General features: G+C 38.4%; 2 protein-coding genes across 24 annotated transcripts in view; one reads left to right on the forward strand and one right to left on the reverse strand.

Moving 5' to 3' along the window:
- Window positions 1-22,432, forward strand: part of ANLN (anillin, actin binding protein) — a 132,555-nt gene that overhangs the window by 40,027 nt on the left and 70,096 nt on the right. The window lies entirely within an intron of this gene.
- Window positions 1-22,432, reverse strand: part of MATCAP2 (microtubule associated tyrosine carboxypeptidase 2) — a 69,306-nt gene that overhangs the window by 36,297 nt on the left and 10,577 nt on the right. For 6 of the 12 annotated variants that reach the window (XM_070616256.1, XM_070616255.1, XM_008536068.2 and 3 more), the window contains one exon: window positions 8,481-9,175. The exons of 2 other annotated variants lie outside the window; for them this stretch is intronic. In XM_070616256.1, coding sequence (XP_070472357.1) covers window positions 8,481-9,175 — 695 coding nt within the window. Of the gene's footprint in view, window positions 1-8,480; window positions 9,176-18,678; window positions 20,150-22,432 lie in introns of those variants that run through there. 4 more of the 12 variants (XM_070616258.1, XM_008536050.2, XM_008536041.2 and 1 more) reach the window with 3 other exon arrangements.

A 22,432-nucleotide genomic window follows, 5' to 3' on the forward strand; every position in this document is an offset into this window, starting at 1 on the left:
GAAGGCATCTGACTTCCAATAAAGTTGTTTTCATCAAAAAGGAAGATGAACATTCATCTTGCTTTAGAGCACAATGTCATTTTATGTATTATGCGTGCATTTTACGTAACAGTGAATTACCTATTCCATTTATACTATAAATTCTAAAAGCAAGACATTGTTCTCCAAGGACCACATTTAAAAGTCTTTAGGTTATGCTACTCGTTGGTCCCAAACAGTTTATATGTAACAGATCTGGTGAATCAGAGGTGGCAAACTGGCAACCCAAGGGATGAATGTGCCCACAAACAGGTTTTCACTGGTCTGGACAGGCTCTGTTTAACTGAATTAGCTGTCAATATTTACAAATTGGAAGACTTCATATAAAATTCAGGTATCCACTTTCTCTTGAAAATCCTAAAGATGATAACACTAGACCCAAATTGTAGCTCAAGTTAAATACCTGCTGTCTAGTTTCCAGTTTGCTACAGTGCCCAGCCAGCTCCCTGCAATCATTTATGATCCCTGCTCAGATCCTATAAGCTTGTGAGTTTGTGACCCCTGAGATACCCTAACCATAGAAAGCCTGCTAATTAGGAAGTTGAAAATGAGAATTTATTTCCTAACATAATGAAGTTGGTCCATCGAGGTACTTACTCTGAGTATCTGAACTCTATAAATGAAAAGGCAATGCTACGCCAAAGAATGTTGTATGTTATGTTGTTTTAGTGTAGGAAAAAATGTTGCTGGCAGAGTCCTCTCCTTTTCTCCACTTTAAATATCCCGGAGATTTTACAATAACTCTACCAAGTTACTCTTGATAGCATGGAACCATTAACTTGGATTAACTTTAAATAATAAAATTTTAGGACACTATAATTACACAAGCAGAACAGTTTTTTCAGTTAAGTAGATGTAGAATCTATTAATATCAAGTAACATCCTAACTCTTAAATAACATGGTGGCGATGCAAATGGCTTTTTGAGAGACATCAAACACCCTTAAAAAAATGAACTGTTTCTTGCAGCTTTCCTTCTCAATCCCCACTGCAACTATACTGTTCTACACTGTTTCATTCATGGACGTATCTTTCTATAAGACATCAATAATATGTCACTCTTAATGTTTTATTATTTTAAGACAATGTGCTTACATTACATAAAATTATGACTTTGTACTCTCAGTCTCCCACCAGGCAGAACCCTTGCTTGCTCTGAGGTATGTAGTGTCTTTCCTTGATGACTATTCAACTCTCCTTCCCCGAAGGTACCTCGTCTAAGCTTTCCCATCAAGATGCTACAGGACTTTCAGTGATGGGCTAATTTTACAAATAAATAATGTTAATGTGTAATCTGAGAATACTGAGAGTAACCTGAGAGTGAGCTGTTCACGTAAACAGCTGCTTTTGGTTAGTACTAGGGTTCCGTTTTTCACATTGTGGAAGAATAGGTTGCCAGAGAGTTGTGGGGAGATGCTCCATGCTTACTTTGAAAGTCAATTTTACTTCAAGATAAGCAATTCACATTTTTCTATATTAGAATAAAGATACATTATGAAGAATAATGCAAAATTCACATGAATTTAAGATAAAACACAGATTTGCTCCCACCCTGAATTCCTTGGTAATTCTATTTATATCTCTGCTATTAGGTTACCTTCTTAGAAAAGTCTGATAAGCATTCTCCTGAGTTGTCAAGTTGAGTATACATTGTAGAAAGAACTGTACTGAAATGGTTAATTTTTTAATTAGGTTTTTGTGCTTAGAGAAACAAATTTCACTTATTTGGAAAATTAATTTTAACAAACCAAATTATTGCTAATTATGTTGCATTAATAAAGCACTGTTATCTGAAGTAAAAGAATTTTCAGTTACAGCTGGTGGGACTCAGCTTTTCCGTGATTACTGTACAGTGCATAAGAAGAGCTAAATGTTTTTACAAAATAAATGACACAACTGGATATATAATGTGACATGAAATATAATGTGACATGTCTTGATTTGATTAGCCACAGTATTTCTGGGTCAGAAACCTGACAGATCTATGTGGTCCTAGAAAGGGCTCTCAAGGATCATGTAGTCTATTTCCTTCAATATAAACACAAGGAAAATGAAGCAGACACTGTGTGATATTTACACGAGCATGTAGTACGGGGGCAAAAATAAAAATATCAATACTCATTTTGCACCACTGTGTGCAAGGGAAACTTCAGAGATCGAGTCCATCTCTCTCCTATAGAGCAAGATCCCTACAAATCAATCACAAATCAAAGAATATTTTTAAAAGAAGGTAATTCCCCAATTTCTTAGCTACATTTAAATGTCTAACAAACCTTTATGATAGTAATTCTTATAAACAGTAAAATCTATTTTGATATTGGGTGAGAGGGTTATGTCTCAAGATATTGTAAATATTAACAACTACATCTTTATGGAGTGCTTTGGTAAGCTAAGACGGAAAGATGAGAAAGATATTTTATTGTATATTTTTGAGATTAATTTTTTGCAAATATATGTACATTTCTTCTAGTAACTACAAGTCTTTGCTCTCTGTTCTTCATCTATACTAACATTCTTCAATACTTAATCTTTCATCTTTCCTAAGTGTATCTTTTCTCCCAGAGGTTACGATGCAAGATGCCTGGAACCAAATGAAACGTTCAAAAAGCTTTCTTCTTTATAAGTCAGTTCAGTGGTTTATTTTCACCTACATGTTTTTGTTTTTGGTTTTTTTAAGAAACTGGTTTTTTTTTCTTTTTTTGGTGAGAAAGATTTGCCCTGAGTTAACATGTTGCCAATCTTCCTCTTCTTTTCTTTTTTTTCCTCCCCAAAGCCCCAGTACATAGTTGTATATTTAGTTGTAGGTCATTCTAGTTCTTCTATCTGGGATGCTGCCAGAGCATGGCTTGATGAGCAGTATGCAGGTCCGCACCCAGGATCTGAACCTGCGAACGCTGGGCCGCTGAAGCAGAGCGCATGAACTTAACCACTGGGCCATGGGCTGACCCCTCACCTACATGTTTGATTTTAAACACCACTTCCCTCTACAATCTCCATTTTGTGCCATTGTTTGTGGCTTTTCCTATTACCGCATTTACTACTTACTACTGACGCTAGTAAATTACCAAGGTGGCTGCCCTGATGAGAACTATTCAATAGGAAGGAAGCAGGGAATAATCTTTCCATTTTAGCTAATCCATATACATGTTTCTTTCTACTAATATGAGTAATCAAAAACTGACTATATTTGCAAATAATTATTTTGAAAAATATAAAGTCTTAGGAATGGGAAAACACTAGATACACTACTTCATTGCAGAAGGAATTTTCAAAAGCTATTTTCAATTATTTTGTTTCATTTGAAGATACTTCAATAATTTTATTTCAACCCTCTCATCAATTTTGGATTGTGCATAGTCCACCTGAAATGGAAAGGAAACAGGTGAAAAGCAATAGGGAGGACAGTGGTAAACAGGGAAAAGGTGTATATTATGGGAACAGTAACGGAAGGAATGTTTCTGCTTTGTTCCCTGGCAGAGTCAGAGGGGCATTAAGAGAGAAATTAGCCACTGATAATGTTGTGGATAGCCTTTTAGGGGAGCCCTTGTATTTGTTTCTTTCACATATTTACTCAGTTTATAGGCTAAGAGCCCGGTTTTGACCTCGCCATTCTTCCTAATGTACTAATTAACACTGTACTATGAGTTGAGATTGAAGCTGTAACTGAAAGATGAGGGTGGGTACGTTAACAGGGAGACAGTACTCTTGTCTCAAAGCTTTCAAAACACAGTCACTATTAATCATATTTCGTAGGTGTATGATAGAGAGCGAAAAAAAAAATCCTCCAAGTCCCTATGATCAGTTTCTACCAAAGGCATGAATCCTTGCCAGCAAAATGAGAGGATCTTTTGATCTGGTGTCCTTCAGATGCACAGGGCGGCATTACAGTTAGAAAAGCCAGGTTAAAACCATTCTGTGAAACAGTGGTCTGCTGGAGCCTGGACATACTGGCTTGTGACAGCTGAATGAATTTTTATTAATTTGCAAGTCAGTTGATGTTATATTGCTTGAAACTGGTCAGTAGAAGTATTTATATTTACACCAGGGAAACTGAGAGCTAGTTTGCCAACATACCATCGTGTGGAAGACAGAAGAGTAATTGGGATAGACTCTAGTTCTGCAACTGACTATATATGTGACCTCAGGAGAGTTACTTCACTGCTCTAGATCAGTTTTTTCAACTGGTAACACTACTAGGATTATACCTCATGTGTGGGACTAAAGATATCAATAGGTGTAAAGTACTCAGCATAAAGAGTAATGAGCAAATATTAAGCACACTATCCATGCTAGTTGTAATTTTTCACATATGGATGGTTCATGTGACTTTGTCCTTACATTTCAAAGCAATTTTAATGGAATAACAGAGTAAGGGTCCTGAAAAAAAGGCAGTGTCAACAATTTCATAATAATAAAAGTATATGGAAAATAAGTACGCTTTTTTGGTTCATTCCTCCTCAGCTCAATGCAAAATTTCTAACTTTTAGCATACATTTAATTTACTTGATCTTCTATATAAATATCATACAATTAAAGAGTGTTAGAGAAGTAGTATGATACCAAAAAAAGAATGCCATCCTTATGGTAAATATTAACCATATTGTATAAATGCAGGGCCTCGGCTCAATTTGTGAATGGCACCCTCTAGAACTGTGCAACACAGTGGCCCTTTACAAAGCTCTAAGAAGCCAGACCTTATAACTGATTAGGAATCTCAAACTGACAGTAATACAGCCCACAGGGGTGTTTTATTTGGAGAGCACAGCTTTTTTTCCTCCTTCTTTTTGTAAAATACGAATATAAATTTCTTTAAGAGATCAACTTAAGCCCGTCACTCCCCATTTCTTCTATCCAGTAAAGTCTGGAGGAAACCAGAAGCAAGCCTCCAAGAGTCCTCTCTCAATGAAGTCAGACAGGATGCAGTTAACTTCTCCAGCAACCGAGCTGTAAGAATGTGTAAAGAGTTGTTTACCAATGAAATCTGTTACAGACTCAGCGCCCAAGGCTTTTACTGAGGGCTGGTCACATAAGCATTCCTATGCCTAGCACATTCTAAACTTTCAGACTCCCAAAAGGAAAACAAGCATTCAACATAATACATACTGTTTGCAGAGTTTAGGCACAGCAAGTTACTCAACATTTAGGGAAAGTTTTATTTCGGTGTGGGAAACCCTTTACCAGCTAAGTTCTCAGATGCCAGGCTGGGGTTAATCTTGCAAGCAGGCCTTCCTAAGGAGAGCATTCTCAAGCCTGCTGTTAACTACTTTTGCAGACCCTCCTTTAACTTCTCTTTCCTGACAGCCAGAGGGTAGCCTCAGCCCAGAGTCTCTACCCAACATCCCAAAGCCTTTCTTCTTTAACACAAAAGCCCCCCATTTACCAACCACTAATGATCCCCATTGCTCCAGTTTCACTAACAAATAAGAAAATAATTCAGGGGCCAGCCCGGTGGCATAGTGGTTTAAGTTCGCGCCTCTGTTTCAGCAGCCTCGGGTTCACTGGTTCGGATCCTGGGCATGGACCCAACACTGCATGTCAAGCCACGCTGTGGTGGCATCCCACATAAAGTAGAGGAAGATTGGCACAGATGTTAGCTAAGCAACAATCTTCCTCACAAAAAAAAAGAAAGCAATTCAACTTCATCTTATCGGCCAAAAGTTGACTTATTTTGCCAATGTTATTAAATATCACTCTACCAATCAGAGCTTCCAGTTAGCAAGAGCTAGTCAGGACCTATGCTGAGATATGATACCAGCCAGGGGACGAAAACCAGTCACTTAAGCTGTCCACTGGTTCTATCACATAAATGTATACTTTTCTATTGACTGTTGGAAATAATGAAAATAGTTCAAGGATTCCTCCTACCACCCCAAAGACCCTTCTCATCTCTCACTTCTTCAATCTTGTTCAACAATGTGCTGGGTCTAAAGCCACGTGGATTTGATATGCAGGTATCCTAGAAATGGTCAGCCACCAGGAAGTAGGGCTGAAAGTGCACTGGCTGCCAGTTTACTGCTCATGAGTGCCACCAAGGTGAGGTGGCCTACTGGTGAGGATGCACCTGATCCTAGACAGCTTTCAGCATTCTCTTATCTCAGACCCCTTCTTCAGCACCCACGAAGCACTACACTCTTTCCACAGCCACAGAAAACAGACAAGTTTCTGTCAAATTTAAACATACCCAAAAGGCTGAGGGAGCTGAGGGCTACCAGCGCTGTCAGCAACAGGCTGAGCAGGGTTCAGCAGGCTCCACCAGGAATTATATTCAAGTCCTCTAGCCCATGCTGGAGGCCATAAACCACCTCAAGGGCCTGAGTGCCTCCTGAGGAACCTACTGCCTGGACCAGGATAAACAGTCCTGGAACTCCTTGACATTGATAGGGCAACCAACTGGGAATGACCAGAGGCTGAGCAGCGCCTTGATTCCACTGTGGTAGACTTCTCTGTGCCTGGAAGCTTTAGCATTGTTCTGCCAATCTGCGCACTAAAGAGGGCCACAGTCACTGTCCAACAAGCACACAGACTGCCTGTCTTAAAAGGACCCAGACTGTGAAACTCGGAAGACTGTTAGCTAGCGGGTGGCAAGGCCTCCAGGGTGGAGGCCAGAGACTCACGGGCTATTCGGCCATCCCGGTCCCTTTGTATAGCACATTTCTGAGTCCTGAGACCAGCCCTGAAGCTGCTGCTTTAGCTTTACAGCTGGGGAAGGCAAGGATGTAAGACATCAAGTTATAATTCACTCAGCTGCCAAATAGGAATTAAAGCATATTTTATGGAGGCCTTGTTCTGATGAATCTCCTTTATTGGATTACAGCAGTTTAAACAGTACCTTTGGCATTTGTTGAGAGCATTCTCCCAAATGGTAGCGCTTGAAGTACAAGCCAGCCAGGACTGCTGGTGCTATTTAGAAGTCTCAAGCAACTCAAGTATAGGTTTTATCTCCTCAAGCTGGAATTAGGTTAAAATAAAGATTACAGAGCCACAGGCCAGCAATGTCAATTCTCAATCTGTGGAGTTGCTGATGCTTCCAAACTGCCTTCCACGGAAATAAGAGAGCATGCATTTTGATCAAAATCTCTTTCCCAACTGGCAGGGCTTAGGGTAGGACTTCAAATTAAAGAATATTGGTAAATAAATCTCAGCCATCTCTTTCAGCACTAAAGTGGAAAAAAGCAAACAGCATGTTTATAATTATCATAAATTTTAAAGGAGGGAAAGCCCTGTTCAACCAATTGCAATTTCCACCAAAAATGCCACAAAATGACTGCCAAAACAGGAATAAAAACAATAGCTGACCTTTTTAATAGTGTTTAGTACAATCTTAGCACATTTAAATAAAAAGTGAACGCCCATTAAAAAAACAGAGAAGCAGTAGAAATGTTTTCTTCTAACAAGGGAAAATAAACAGCAAGAGTAAATTATTTTAATCTTAAAATAAGCTTTATATAACAGCTTCAAAAGACTGGTCAGAGTCCATGTCATTTAGAATAAACAACAAAAAATCTGCTGGCCACAAGTCCAAAGAACTGGACTGTAGCAAAAATGCTAAAATAGGGCATGCCCCACAGGGCAAATGGAACCACGCAGTTTTACTTAGCCTACAAACAGATTTTCAATCACTGACAAAACCAAGTGGAACCTAATGCATTATAAAAACTTGTACGAAGTTCATCTAACCAAATGTAGTCTGCCTTTATGATCTCAAAACTAGGCCCTGCAGGTAAACATCAGCCTATCTTTCCACAAATACTTAAGTGGATTTTGAAGTTTATTAAGCTCCAGAACACACAAAACTATGCGCTAAGTGTCTAAAATGAACAATTTGGAAAGCGTTCCTCATATCATTCACATCATGATTTGCTAACCTTGAAGATAATTTTTTAAATTCCATTATTTTCTTCTTTAAATGAGTGCTTAAATATTTATTTTGATGATTATTAACAATTTTAGTAAAGCATTAAAAAGTTCATGGGCAAGTACCATGTCTAGGTTCCCCAGATGCCTATAGGGGCCTAAGCAAGCTGGGAATGTAACACAACAGGGAGAACCAGAGATTGCACGCTGCATCTAAGGCATTCCAAATCAAACAGAAAACACAAACGGTGTGGGCTACACAACACCTGTCTGTGGGCTGGCTAACAGGCCACAAGTTTGTTACTCCAAAATGAAAGCTTAGAACCAGAAGCTGAAGCTTTGTTCCTAATATAGTTGCTTCCTGCCATAGTCTATATAATAGATTCCTTATAGATATTGATTAATGCAAAGTAGTTTACATATAGGCTATGGCCACTCACCTGGAGATTGCATGTCACATATTTACATGTCCTGGATGGGAGTTAACTACAACATATAAATCATTGGAATAGTTTTGCCTTTTAAAAGACTGCAAATAATTGTTTTAGTTATACAAAATGAAATAACACTATTGAAGTAGCATTTTACCTGCTTAAGAAATCGGTCAGATGCGTTGCTGTGCTTGGCTAATACACTTGGCAGAGAAGGATTAGCATATTCAAACTGAGGATTGTAGGTATAGTCAGACTTAAAGAATCTAAGTTTTTCTTTCTCCAAGTTGGTGGGCTTTATAGCAGTCAGTATACAAAATTTCTTTCCAGAAAAGTCATCTCCTTTTTCAAAACTTCTAGACAGCTGAGGCTGTGGCTTTGGCTTTGGAAGAGTGGAGAAATGGCACCGCTTGACCTTGTTTTTGAGTTTAGGGGGCAGTACTATGCTGTTCCCTGTAACAGAGATATCATGTGTAAACTTTACAGGACCCGACACTGAACCAGTGAAAATAACAGCAGGCTGCCTTTCTAGGCAGTACCAAGTACCACTGCTCATCTCAGGCACTGGGGCTTTCATCTTGCAAAGATCTTTACTACGAGAAGAGCTAGGAGATTTGCTGGGTTTTCTACATCGTTTGGAGTAGGTAGAGGAAGACTGTTTTTGTGAATGATGCTTTTTCTCCTCTTTGCTCTGTAGTAGGACATTGTAACTACTGGTTCCAGTCGTGAAAATGTCCTTTAGTACTCCAGGAGATAAGTGTGAAATGCCTCTTCTGCTGTCAATGATCAATGACTCTTCTGCATTTAGAATAGACTTCTTAGCAAGTTCTTGCTCAGGCCAGTGAAGCTTTTCTGTGTTAATAAACAAAATCAAAACAAAAGAAATAACAAAATACCAGATGAAGCCAATTGCTTATTATAGGAAAAGTATTCTGAAGGTTCTGTAAACTTTATAATTTTGCAACAATCTTTAGAAAAGACAATTATTAAACGGATATTTCACTAAACTTTGGTCATGCTAAAGACTGTCACTTCTATATGAGTGTATATATTCTAAATTATCTATAAAAATCCTCAGTTTCCAACCATTTAGATGATCAAAATCTCATATAGATATAATGCACATAAATAATATGAATACACAACTCTACCAAAGAATGTGGATTTCGTAGAAAAGATAAGGTTTTCAATAGTATAACCAAAATCAAAGTAAAATCCAAGGCACTTTCAAAGTCAATACAATCTTGAAATCTGACGCTATATACAAAGGTAGCCATCAATAAAAGGACTACTACCTCACTCATCCCAAAAACTATTTTTAAGATTAAATAAATGATATGTATATGTTCAAGCATGTTTTAGTAACGTCACTCAATATTAACTGGTTGACTGTTAATTCTAGGTGATAGGTTAAAATGAAAGAAAATCAAGCTTTTTCTTGCCAAGTCTGAAGAAATCTGTAATTACTATTACATAGATATCTGTCTATCAAATGGGAAACTGAGGAGAGCCCAGCTTTGCCTTCAGATCTCACGTGGGCTTTAAAGAGGTAGCACTTGATATACTGTTGCTCATGCACTGCTTTAAAACAGTGTTGATTTGCATTCTCTCATTCCACAAATACGCGGACTACTACTAATGAGGTACATGGCTCTGAAAAACATCTGTAGAAATATATTGTTCCTGCCTTCAACTAGCCTCTAATCTAGCTCTGATGGCAAGGCAGTCCTAGGAAGATCTGAATAATAATGCAAGGTAGTGTAAGTTTAAATGTGAAACACAAAAGATATAGATAATAACCTAGAGTTAAAGAAGGAAGAGAGCAACATGATGAGAAACAGATGAGGAGATTTCAAGTGGACCCTTAAGAGCCTTCAGATTCAATTCTAAACTGACGAAGTGTCTTAAGTTTGTCTACAATCCTGCTTATCTGAGCAAGACTCCAGCCCAAGTCCTAGCTAAAAATCTGACCTCTGACCAAGTCTGCCTTTTCTACATCCTTTCTGCAAATGTGACATATTATGATTCCCTCAACCAGTTCTCTTTTCCAAGTCTCGTGGACCCTTACACCTCTAGTCCTCAACCTCTGGCTCCTACTATGGAGGCAATTTCAATGTCAGCTAACTTAAACAGCTGCCTGCCTTGCCAAGAAAGACAATTTTTATTTTATTTTAATTTTTTGAAAACTGTTTAACCACATACATCTGTCATTCTCTCATTCAAGATTACACATTCAGGTATCCTTTTTATAATAAGTAGTAATAATTAATAATAATAACAGCAGTCACCATTTGTTGACACATTTATGTGAGTTTTTGATTTCACCAAAAACTGTACATGTTCTATCACTTAAGCCTCAGAGATGTTAAGTAATTTGCTCAATGTTATATGACAAGAAAATAATAAACAGCAAACCGTGATCTGAATGCAGGTGTGTCTGATTACAGAGTCCATGCTCATTCTATTATGTATGGTCATTCATTCAATTATCTACAGACATTCAGTATTAAGTCTGCTACATGGACAGCACTGCAGCTTTTCTTCATTTGTATGGGACACAGCATCCCAGTAAAACATGGTAATCTGAACAACTGATATACTAAGATAGGTACCAGGACCATGTTTTACTTATCTCTTTCTTTCCAACATCTAGCATGGTATCTGTTAGGCATTCAATAGATGTACACTGAATAAAAGAATGAATGAGTGAATAGTATGATTCTAAAACATACCATTCTCCAACCATTCTAGATAAACACGTATTTGTAGTTCTGGGACCATTCTATATTTCTATGAGATCATTGTAGAGTGGAAATATAACAGGGAACTCCCTGAACCAGTGGTTTTCAACTGGGGGCAATTCTGTTCCCCAGGGGACATTTGGTAATATCTGGAGACATTCGAGTTGTCACAACTAAGGAGGGGTGCTACTGGTATCTTGTGGGTAGAGGCCAGGGATGATGCTAAACATCCTTCAATGCAGAGGACAGGCTCCTACAACAAAAATATTCATCCTAACTTAGTGCCAGAGTAGAGAAACCCTGCCCTCAACGTAAGTTTCTAAAGCCCTGAAGTCATAGGTTTTAGTGTAAAGAAACAGTACTGAGTCAAAAGTGGATAATAAACAATCCAAATATGTAAGGTACTTAAAAGTCATTCTAGTTGACATTTTCTAGGCCAACATGTGAAAGTTGAATTCTGGTGTCTAAAAGACAACAAAAAAGCATGAACTTGCACGGGCTAAATAAAATGTCTACTACATGTACAAGTTGAGAGGTAGGAGCTAGACTGCACCGGGTCATGTTGAAGGTTGATTACACAAAGAAGCCATTCAGTAAATGTTAAAGACCAGCCAAAAGTAGAGAGAACAAATGAAACTTTCATTACAGACTGGTAGGTCCCAGTTCCTCAGGGGTTTCAGACTTAAGTGTTGCCAACTGACAGTCAAAACTAGGCAGTCTGGGCAAACATAGGCTAAGGAACACCAGACCACAGGCTGCAGCCCAAATGCCCACAAACAATGTCAGTTTCCCTGAAAAGACACAAGTTTACCAGAGAAGAGTTAATAAGGAAAGCAAGACTGAAATGGACACTAAAAGGGAAAGAGCAAGAGAAGTGAGATAAGAATAGGGTAACAGAGGCCTAGAAAAGTTGGGTAAGGACTAGACACAGCCAGGAAGGTAAAGAGAGGTAATCAGGTTCCTTTCTCATTTAGTTTCACAATAAAAAGGGGAAAAGTTACATCAAATTAAAATCAATGAATAAAACTACTTTGAAGAATTCCTAATTTTGATGGTTTATTACATGTGTGTTGTGTTGATTTTTTTAAAAGATGAAGAGTCAAAGTAAAAATGCTTTCTTTGGTTCCTAAGACTCAATAGCTCTATAACCAAAGAGCTGAGTTTGTTGAGTTCTTTTGTTTTGTCATAAAGCATGGGTGACTTCTAAACTCATAATTTTGTACCATCTCAAACAATGTATACACCTCAGGATACTAAAAAATGTCCTAACCCATCTGCCAAAATACTTAAGGAGGAGTTGGGGTGGGAGACAGATGAGGGCAGAACCCCTTTACCCGCAGGAGTTGTAGCATTTCAGTTCACTTGCTAATTATCTCCCTGAGAGGCTTAGCATCAGTCCTTGTTGAGCTCCATCTGCTGATAAGCAAAGTTTGCGAGCGCCAATGGTGTATTTATTTAATAAACTCCAATCCTGCCAAATGCTAAGATCCTAGGAAGTTCATTAAAGTGAAGCAAGGTGGTCATTCAAACAACTCATACAAGATAGATATAAATTAATTTCTCAGAGTCACACTAATCTTATTTCAGTTGTATTAAAAAGTATTAGAGAACCTGAAACACAGTTTTTTGTCCTTCCAAATACTATAGTTTACTTTAAGAAAAAATTATTTTAAACATGCATAAGAACATAATAAAAGGCCAATATGAAGATTTCATTGAAACAGCCTATACTCCTAACTCCCTTTTCCTGAAAAATTAAAACTTTTTAAAAACATAAGCAGGCTTCTTTGGGGGATGTGTAACTCATTTTCCCTCAGAAAAGTAATAAGGTAATTAAAAATCATACTTTCTCATATTAAAAGCTACTATAGAATGTAACATTTTAGCCATCAGCAATCTGCTTCTCTGTAACCTTGGAGTAAATGAAAATAATTTATTTATCAAAGAATTCATTCACCTCAACTTGATTACCCATATTGAGGGAAAAAAAGGGAAATAATATTACATTAAAATTGATACTCAGTATATTCACCTACTTGTTATATTCCCAACACAATGAAAGCTAAATTTGTACCTAGAACAGGAGAAATGGATACCAGGATTCCTGGCTTCCATTCCCAGCTCTTTCAATGACCTCTCTGTAAAATGAGCCTAATCACTAAACCCATCAGTACCTCATGTTCCCCATATAAAGGAATGAGAGAGAGAGGGGAACACTGTTCACTAAACTCTTAGTGTTTCACAACTGTGAATAGGTGACGTTTCAGTGATTATGAGCTCCCTAGGCGAAAGGAAGATTGGAGCACCAGAAACAAAGCCTGGTGGAAAATACCATTCAACCAATTTTGACCTACAAAATGGCAATTCTATATGGTTCACTAATACTTATGAAACCTGAGAACCTGGGATAATTTTATACCACAAAGTCATAGTTGCTTGAATACAAACAGAAGAAAAGGCAGAACACAACAAAATAATCCCCGAACAAGATAAACATTTAAATTTTATCAAGTAGTTCATCACCACTTAAAACTCAAATTATAGATCAACAGTGGAAAGGATGAATAAATTGTGGCATATTCAAACAACAGAATACCAGAATACTATATTGCAATGAAAAGTAACAAACTGAGGTTGCAAGCAAAATATAAATGAATCTTACAGACAATATTGAGGAAACAAAGCCAGACCAAGAGAGTACATACTGTATTATTTATACATAGTTCAAAAACAGGCAAAACTAACTTACGGGATTAGAACTCAGAATAGTGGTTACCTTTGAGGGAGGGGTTATAACCTAGGAGGTGCTACCAGGATATTGGGTGCTAGAAGTGTTCTATATCTTGTTCTGGGCAGTGGTTACATATATATAAATTCATCAGGCTGTACATTTAAGACCTGCACTTTACTGAATATAAGTTACACCTTAATTTTTTAAATAGTATATAAAAAATAAGGATCTTTGAAAACATTTATTGCCCAATTTGTCTGCATTATAACAGATAATCTATTAATCACAATATCTCTAAATTCAATATCACCCAATATAGTTTCTCAACTGTAAGTAAAAAAAAAAAAAAAAAAAGAGATGAAAAGTCACTGCTAATATCATTCAGGAACTGAGAAACTCAACCGTACTTCACGATGCCTAAAAATGTCACAGTCCCAGTTAGGAGCACTTCAGTGTTACTCTATTAGTAACAATGATTCTTATAATGTGACTGGTTTTTTTGGTCAGAAATTGTTGTGTGCTATTTTTTTTCTTTACAGTTATAAATATGCAGGGTATTCTGTAATGCCAGAAAATGATAGTTGTGGTAAAGGAAACAGCATTAAACACCATCTAAAACAACAGTGAACATGCTAGGAAACAAACTGTTCCAAGGCTTTCCACTGAGAATGAAGACAAAACTCCTAACAGGGCATACGAGGTTGCTCAAGGTCAAGTGCTCTGCCTCTCTGGTCTCATCTTGCATAATGTTGCCCCTAATCAGTCCACTCTAGCTTCCTTTCATTTTGTCAATCCTCTTACCATTCTCTCTCCAGACACAACACTTCTTTACATGCTGTTTCCTATGTTTGGAGAGCCCTTCCCTCCTCTCTGTGTTAAATTCCTACTCATCCTTCAGTTCAAATATCACTTGTTCAGGAAACCTTCTCTGGAAAGTTCTTTGAAGCACTTGTCATGGTTGCAGTTTTATTGGTATACATTTGTGTTTGTTTTTGCTCACTCACTGCCCTGCTTAGGAAAGGATGGCCAGAGAGGTAGCCAAGGGAAGAGAATATCTGAGAGGATACAGGATTCGAATGGCTGAAGGTGAGGCGAAAATCATACCATCCTGGACAGTATGATTTTTCATAAAAGAAACAATGCATGATGTTGAAGACAACTTTTAATGGTAGATGCCTACTGCTGTAGGACAAACAGGACCTTTGTGCCTAACTGTATTCAACTCATATGGCCAAACACAGGCCTTAAGAAGACGTTTGTCTCCCGTATCTTTAAAATTTCACTTTTGCTACAACGGAGCTTCATTTCCAGATGACGCATAATCACTTCTTATATCACATATAAAACACAGGCAGTAAGAAGTTGCACCTTAACAAATCTTATATTACATGGCTTCTGACAGCATTTTGTTACTCACTGAATGAGCTAGGTGTCTTCTTTCCTATTTTGAAGACAATTTTATAGTCAAGTAAAATATGATCTTTCCAGGCAAAAGTTATTTACAGACTTGCCTGTGATAAAAACTCAAAAAACACCTTGAGTAAACTATCAGATAATGTACGGTTGATATTAAATGAGATATTCACGTTGAATTTTGTGGCTTAAAACAGCATATAGTCATCATAACAGTGTTCTGACTTTCCTAGTGGTTGAGAACATGGGCTTTGGAATGGAGTTCCTCCGATTTGAATCTTGGCTGTTTATTAGTAGCTGTGACCTTGACCAAATAACTTAATTTCTTTATGCTGTAGTTCCCTTATCTGTAAAATGGGATAGTAACACTACATATCTCAGAGTATTCATGTGAGGAACAAAAAATTTAATATATGTGAAGCGCTGAGAACAGTGCTGGCCTCTAGTAAAGCAGCCTGTGTTGACTATCAGCATCATTACTATATTCAGCTCCTACAGAAATACTCCATGGAATGACATAAATGGGAAAATATTCAGAATCATTAAATTTTTATTTCCAAGGTAAACTTAACATTAAGTAGTTAATTCTACATTCTAGAATCAACATTTTAGTGGCTTTAGTATAATAAACTAAACTATCTTCTTTAAAAAGCTGTGAGAACACAGAGAAATCTTTTCTGATTTGATTGCATTTCAAACAGCACATACAGCATACACATCTTTCTTATTTACTCCTCCAATCAGCAGTTCCACCAGGACACTATATTTAGCTTATATTAAATCATAACTAATAAGTCAAAGATTGGAAAGATATAGGAAGTGATTTCAGAAACACTTAAGTAATTGCTTTAGTCCTAAAATAAAAAAAAACCAGTCTGCTCTACATTTATAACGATTTTAAAGCTGAAGAAAAAAAGAACACATTTCCATCAGTACTCTCCCCACGAACAATCAAGTCTTTCAGCTAATCAGGAGCACAGGGGCTTCTTAGATATCAATAGAAAGTAAGGGGATAGCAAGGAAGAGGAGGGCATTTTTTTTTTTTTTGAGGAAGATTAGCCCTGAGCTAACATCTGCTGCCAATCCTCCTCTTTTTGCTGAGGAAGACTGGCCCTGAGCTAACATCCATGCCCATCTTCCTCTACTTTATATTTGGGATGCCTGCCACAGCATGGCTTGCCAAGCAGTGCCATGTCTGCACCCGGGATCCAAACCGGCGAACCCAGGGCTGCCGAAGGGGAATGTGTGCACTTAACCGCTGCACCACCAGGCCAGCCCCAGGAGGGCATGTTTTCAGCTAAACTCTCTTCATAAAGTTTCTGGCTGTCCAAATTGGGCTTTCCGATATGTCAGTGATATGCTGGGCACAGGGTTCTAGAATTATAGTTTTAACAAGTCAAGCACTATATAAAAGAAATGGAGAAACTATTTTTTAGAAAAACAACTTGGTCAGTTACTTTTCAAGGGCCTGTAAATTTGAGGCTTGAATTGTCCCAAATGGTTATCTGAATTTTTACTGAATAGAAATTCACTGCCAAATTATCTATCTCAAGGTACACAACGTGCAGAGTTGGATTGATCAGTGTATTGTCACCAAATTATAGGAACGGAGTCGAGGTAAGAGGAGTGGGTCTACTAATTTATAAAGTCTCTCTCCTCAAATTTCCAACTCTGCGTACTGAAAAACAGGAGATCAACTTTGTATTGCTGGCTAGTTGGTCAGAATATCCACTTTCTAATACTATGATTACCATAATCATAATCTGTCTACCATGATTGCTATGCTTCGGGGAAATTAATCGATGTTATTTCTAAACAGTTATCTAATAACATTCACTTTAACAGAATCTACATTTTTCTCCAAGGCAGTGGTTCTCAAATGGGGGGCTGAGGGCGTTATTTTGCTCTACAGGGGACATATGACAATGCCTGGAGACATTTTTGGTCGTCAAGACTGGGGGGAAGCAGGGTAGTTTGCTACTGGCATCCAGTGGACAGAGGCCAGGAATGCTGCTAAACCTTCTACAATGCACAGGACAATGCTCCAAAACAAAGAATTAACCATTAATTCAATGTTAGTAGTACCAAGGTTGAGAGACCCTGCTCCAAGATAAAAAGAAAGTATGGTATTTTTAAAGTAACTTTCAACATTTTCATTGCATTTTAAGATGGAAGAAGAGCATCTATATCAAATCACTTTGTGTGTGTGTGTGTGTGTGTGTGTGTGTGAGGAACACTGGCCCTGAGTTATCTGTGCTAATCTTCCTCTATTTCATGTGGGATGCCACCCCAGCGTGTCTTGAGGAGTGGTGCTAGGTCCATGCAGGGGTCCTGTGAACCCAGGGCCGCAGAAGCCGAGCATGGGAACCCAACCACTACCTGCCACAGGGTGGGCCTCTCAAATCACATTTTTAAAAAATCTACTGTCAATTTAAGTTGCCTCCTAGATCTTAGATCCTGTAATTGTCTATGTTTCCTGTCAACATAAATAACAATGAGAAAAATCACAGCAATGTCATGATTGCACAAAATCAGCTCCTCCACGTCTTATAACATGGAACATGAAATAGAACAGTATAAAATTAAGACCTTAAATATTTTCATTGGAAAGGAATTTAGTTCTACAATTAAAAAGTTCACAGAAAAATGAACTATGAGGTACTGCAATGCCTGAAAGTAAAAAATTCTGGCCTTATTTTGACGTAGTTTGAGGATTAGGCATTTCTGTTCCTCTGTTGTTCTTCGTTGTTCTAAGTCAATGGTTTGTACTGGACTACCACAAACCTGTCTTGCAGAAATGTGATACGGAATCAAATGCCAGGAAAAATGGCCTAGGAATTATTCTAATCTCATGTAAGATAATTTTTAAATGGTTAATATCCATAGTTATTTTCAAAAAATAATAAAAGGCAAGTAAGCTTTCTGACCTGGGGTCTAAAACACCCATTTCTTACGCTTGGTATAATACATACTATAAAGTGACATTGCTATCATCACCTCAAAGGGTTCTCATTGACTAAATAATAAAAGTGTACATACAAACACAGTATAGATATGGAGAGATATTTTCGCTTAGCTCTGATTTTTCTGAACATTCTAGAAAATCAGATCCTAGTACACTACAATGCCTAATTACATACCTAATATACTTTGGAATAGAGCTGAACAATATTTAGATTGTACATTTGTAGGGCCAGGCATCTATCATAATTTACTTCACTAGATTCCACAGCACGTGCTTACTGAGAATAAGTGACAAAAGGAAAAGGGACTGTTCTCTCTGCTCCCTGAGCACCTCCAGCGCGCCCCGCACTGTTGGGGCGCTGCGCTGAGCGCCCGCGGAGCACACCTCCTACCGTTACCTCGGCCTCCGGGCGGTCGGGATGCCCACCCGCCCCACATCCGCCGCAAGCGGCCGGGCGCACACTGCCGCCCCGCCAGCCCCGGGGCCAGCGTTCCCCGGCACTCACCCGTCACGCGAATGGACTCCAGCATCGTCCCGCCGGGCGGCGGGCTCCACGGACGCGGAGGGCGAGGGCCGGGCGGGAGGCAGGCAGGTGCCGGCCGGGTCGCCTCTACCTCTGGCCTGGGCCTCAAAGGAGGGGTCGCGGCGAGAGGTTGCTCTCGGCGACCTGGGGCAGGATAAGGTGGGTAAGGACTGACGAAGACCTCCTGACACAGCGCTGAGAGGCGCGCCCCCTCCAGCTGGCAGGTGCTGGAAGGTACACCGGACGGCCCTACGGTGCGCAGCTGCGCTCAAAACCCGCCGCCGTGACGTTACCGCTCCCCCGTTGCTAGGAAACGCTCCTCGCCGACCGCGTACGCGTCGCTTCACGGAGCCTGCGCGCCGCTTGGGGCGCTCGCGCGACAGCGGCCAGGTTCGCCGGGAGAGAGGAAAAAGGGGAACTACAACTCCCGTCGCGCACAGCGACGGATCACACCTGTGGGCTGGGCCCTGGGACAGATTCGGGTCTCTGGCCAGTGGCCTGTACGCATTTTGACTGATTATCTCCAAAGGCGTTTGTGCGCTGTTCAAGAGGGCTTAATATCGTGGTAATTTCACGAGAGAAGGATGGTGTGACGTTACACTCAGCCCCAGCCGCGAACTGCAAAGCCGGTCTCCTCCGCCCTTCAGTTGATTTACAAGGTGCGAAAAAGCTAAAACAATTTTAGATTGAGCTGGTCAAACTGAGTACCTTCATTATTTGACGAAGCTCAAATACATTGACCAGTTGAGTACCCCAGCATAGTATGCTTAATACCCCAGCATAGTATGCTTAGTACTGTACTAAAATACAACTTTTAATTTATGATTGTGCAATTGATAGGGGCTGAATGTTGTTTTTCGGTTTATTATTCTATGGGAAATGTAGAAACTATACCATTCAACAAATTTTTTGAGAGCCTCATGTGTGCAAGGTTCTGAGACAGGCCTTGAGTACATAACAAGGGAAATAAGTCTCGCGGAGCTTACAATCTAGGAGGAGCTCATAAGATAGTGTTAGCACTGCCAATTTTCAGAGCCACCTTTTTTCTTTACCCTTCCTCAAGGTTGAGATAGGACACAAATAATTGGGATGTTTTTTCAAACTCGGGAACAAAAGAAAAGTTGAAGTTATGTCAGGAACATCGTACTCTGAAAACGACAGAGAACGTGTGAGAATTGGTATCTTTTTCATCAATTAGGAGGGAACAGTGGAAATTTAACTGTGTCACAAATAGTGGATAACAACATCCTATTCTGTCAGAAAGTCCTGTGAATACTATCTTCAAAGTATATCCAGAATCCAGCCACTTCTCACTGTCACCACTGCCACCATTCTGGTTCAAGCCACCACCATCTTTAGTCTGGATTATAGTTACAGTCTCCTAAATGATCTCTGTATTTTCACCCTTGCCCTCTTCACTTTATTCTCAAAACTCAGTGGCCTGCATGATTCTGTGAAAAATCTGGTAATGTCACTCTTTTGTGAAAAACACTTCAATGGCTTCCTTTCTTACCTATGAGGTCCTTTATGACCTAGCCTCCTTCACTCATTGATCTCATCTCCCACAACTCTCCCCCTTGGAATCCTCCAGATACACTGGCCTCCTTGATATCCCTCAACTGTGCCAAGCACTGTTTCACCTCTTGGCCTTTGCGACTTGGGAGTTCCCCTGCCTGGAATGCTCTTTCCCGAGATGTCCACAGGACTAGCTCCTTCACCTCTTTCAGGACTTAATCCAAACGTCACTTCTCAGTGAGGCCTTTCCTTACCGCTCAAAGTTCCACTCCTTTCTCAGATTTTCTATCCCCCTTCTCTGCTTTATTTTTTTCCTTAGCACTTAACATTATCTAATTTATTATATATTTTACTGATTTATCTTGATTATGGTCTGTCTCCATCCCTAGAATAAAATTTCCACATGGGCAGTGATTTTGTTTATTCACTGCTATATTCCCAGCATGTAAAATAGTGCCTGGCACACAGCAGGGACTCAATCAATTATTTGTAAAATTAATGAATAAGTAGACAATAGAAAGTATTCATTTGCAATGACAACTCAAAGAAAACGGAACGATATAAAATGGGCTTGTAGATAAAGAAGAAATCTTCAGGTGAAGATAAGCACTTGATACAGTAATGAGCAATGAATCCTTTGCATTCACAAGAGTTATTTTTGCAACTTATGTCCTCGGGAAAAAGGCTGTAAATGAACCTTATATACCTAGCATCCTTATCTACCTAAAACTCTGAAATCTGCTCCGAGTTTGCTAGAAAGGCACCTATAACCCCTGCAAATTTCTAGTTTTTAAAGTCACTGCAGTTTAAGAACTGTATTTCTCAAAACACATAAAGACTCCTAAAAGATGTTTCCAAGTCATATGTTCAGCATCTGTTTAAAGAATTGACTCTGAATGCTTTTACTAAAGCATGCTTAATCACATTGTTCATTTTCATTATATTTTGAAGAAACCAATATGTATTATTTCATTCATTCCACAGGTATTTATTTATATACAAGGCACTGGGCTTAGTGCTTTTAGAATATGTAAAAGACACAATACCCTCAAGAAATTTACTGACTTGTAGCAAAGCTTTTATATATATATGTATATATATATAGACTCACATTGCATACACACACACACACACAATACAAGTTAGAAAATGATATGCACTAAAGATATACCTCCCTCTTCATTTCTTTAAACTTCATTTCATTAAATATTTCATTAAATGTAAGAATTCTAAAAATAAACAATTTGATGCCTCTGTAGTAGCCCACCTAGAATAGTATTTCATTGTTTACTTTTAAAATCATTTTTATGTTCACCCTACCAATATTTCTTGTGGATCATTTTGATTTCTAAATATCTTTAGTGATAAGTACTACATAAAGGTGCACATCAATTTAATCAAAGCATTTTTAACATATTCTTCATGTACTATTAGGCATTGAAGTACTCTTGCTAACGAATTCATGAAAACAAGGAGTTTAATTTCATACAAAACTGGTACTGTTAAAGCTCCTTTTACTGTTCCCGCCTATGCAATTATTCATCCTCATCAAGCTTTGTGCATCTGCTTTGTTAATTATTGATTCGTGCTACGCCTGCTTAGTATTTCCATTGGGTACAGCATCTGCAGCTGTCCACTTGGCTGCTTTTGAGTCAGCATTGTTTTTACATGTCTGCCAGAACAATGAACAATTCTGTCTTTCTGAGAAACTTTCCTTTATACCTGTTTCTATATAAACCATTAATATCAAGCGAAAAGAATTGATGTGATTATCAGTTACTACTCCATTTTCAAATCCCTGATTGCAAAATAAAGTTAAGAATTTATAAAAACTCCTTTTAATAATTTATGTTTATCTTTAAGGATGCGCCACCCCCCTCTTTTAAAAGTTTTACTAAACTTAAGTTTTCGAATAATAGCCAAGAATGCCATAGTAGATATCCTACTGCAACCTTATACTTCATTTTGCTTTGATAGTTATTTTTATGATCCATACCACCATTGTATTGTGGATCATTATGAGTTCTGAAAATCTTTAAAGATGATTTCTATTTAATTTTAGATATAAAAATGATAGAAAAATAGGTATTTTGATAGAAATATTCTTCTTTTATGTATGGTGAAATTTTTATGTTATGGTTAAAGAACTCATATTTTTCTTATTTTATCAGTAACATTTGTTTAATTAACTCATATGTTAATCTGTATATTCCATGTACAT

The sequence above is a fragment of the Equus przewalskii genome, chromosome 4 (genome assembly GCF_037783145.1).
Source record: "Equus przewalskii isolate Varuska chromosome 4, EquPr2, whole genome shotgun sequence".
Classification (NCBI taxonomy): Eukaryota; Metazoa; Chordata; class Mammalia; order Perissodactyla; family Equidae; genus Equus; species Equus przewalskii.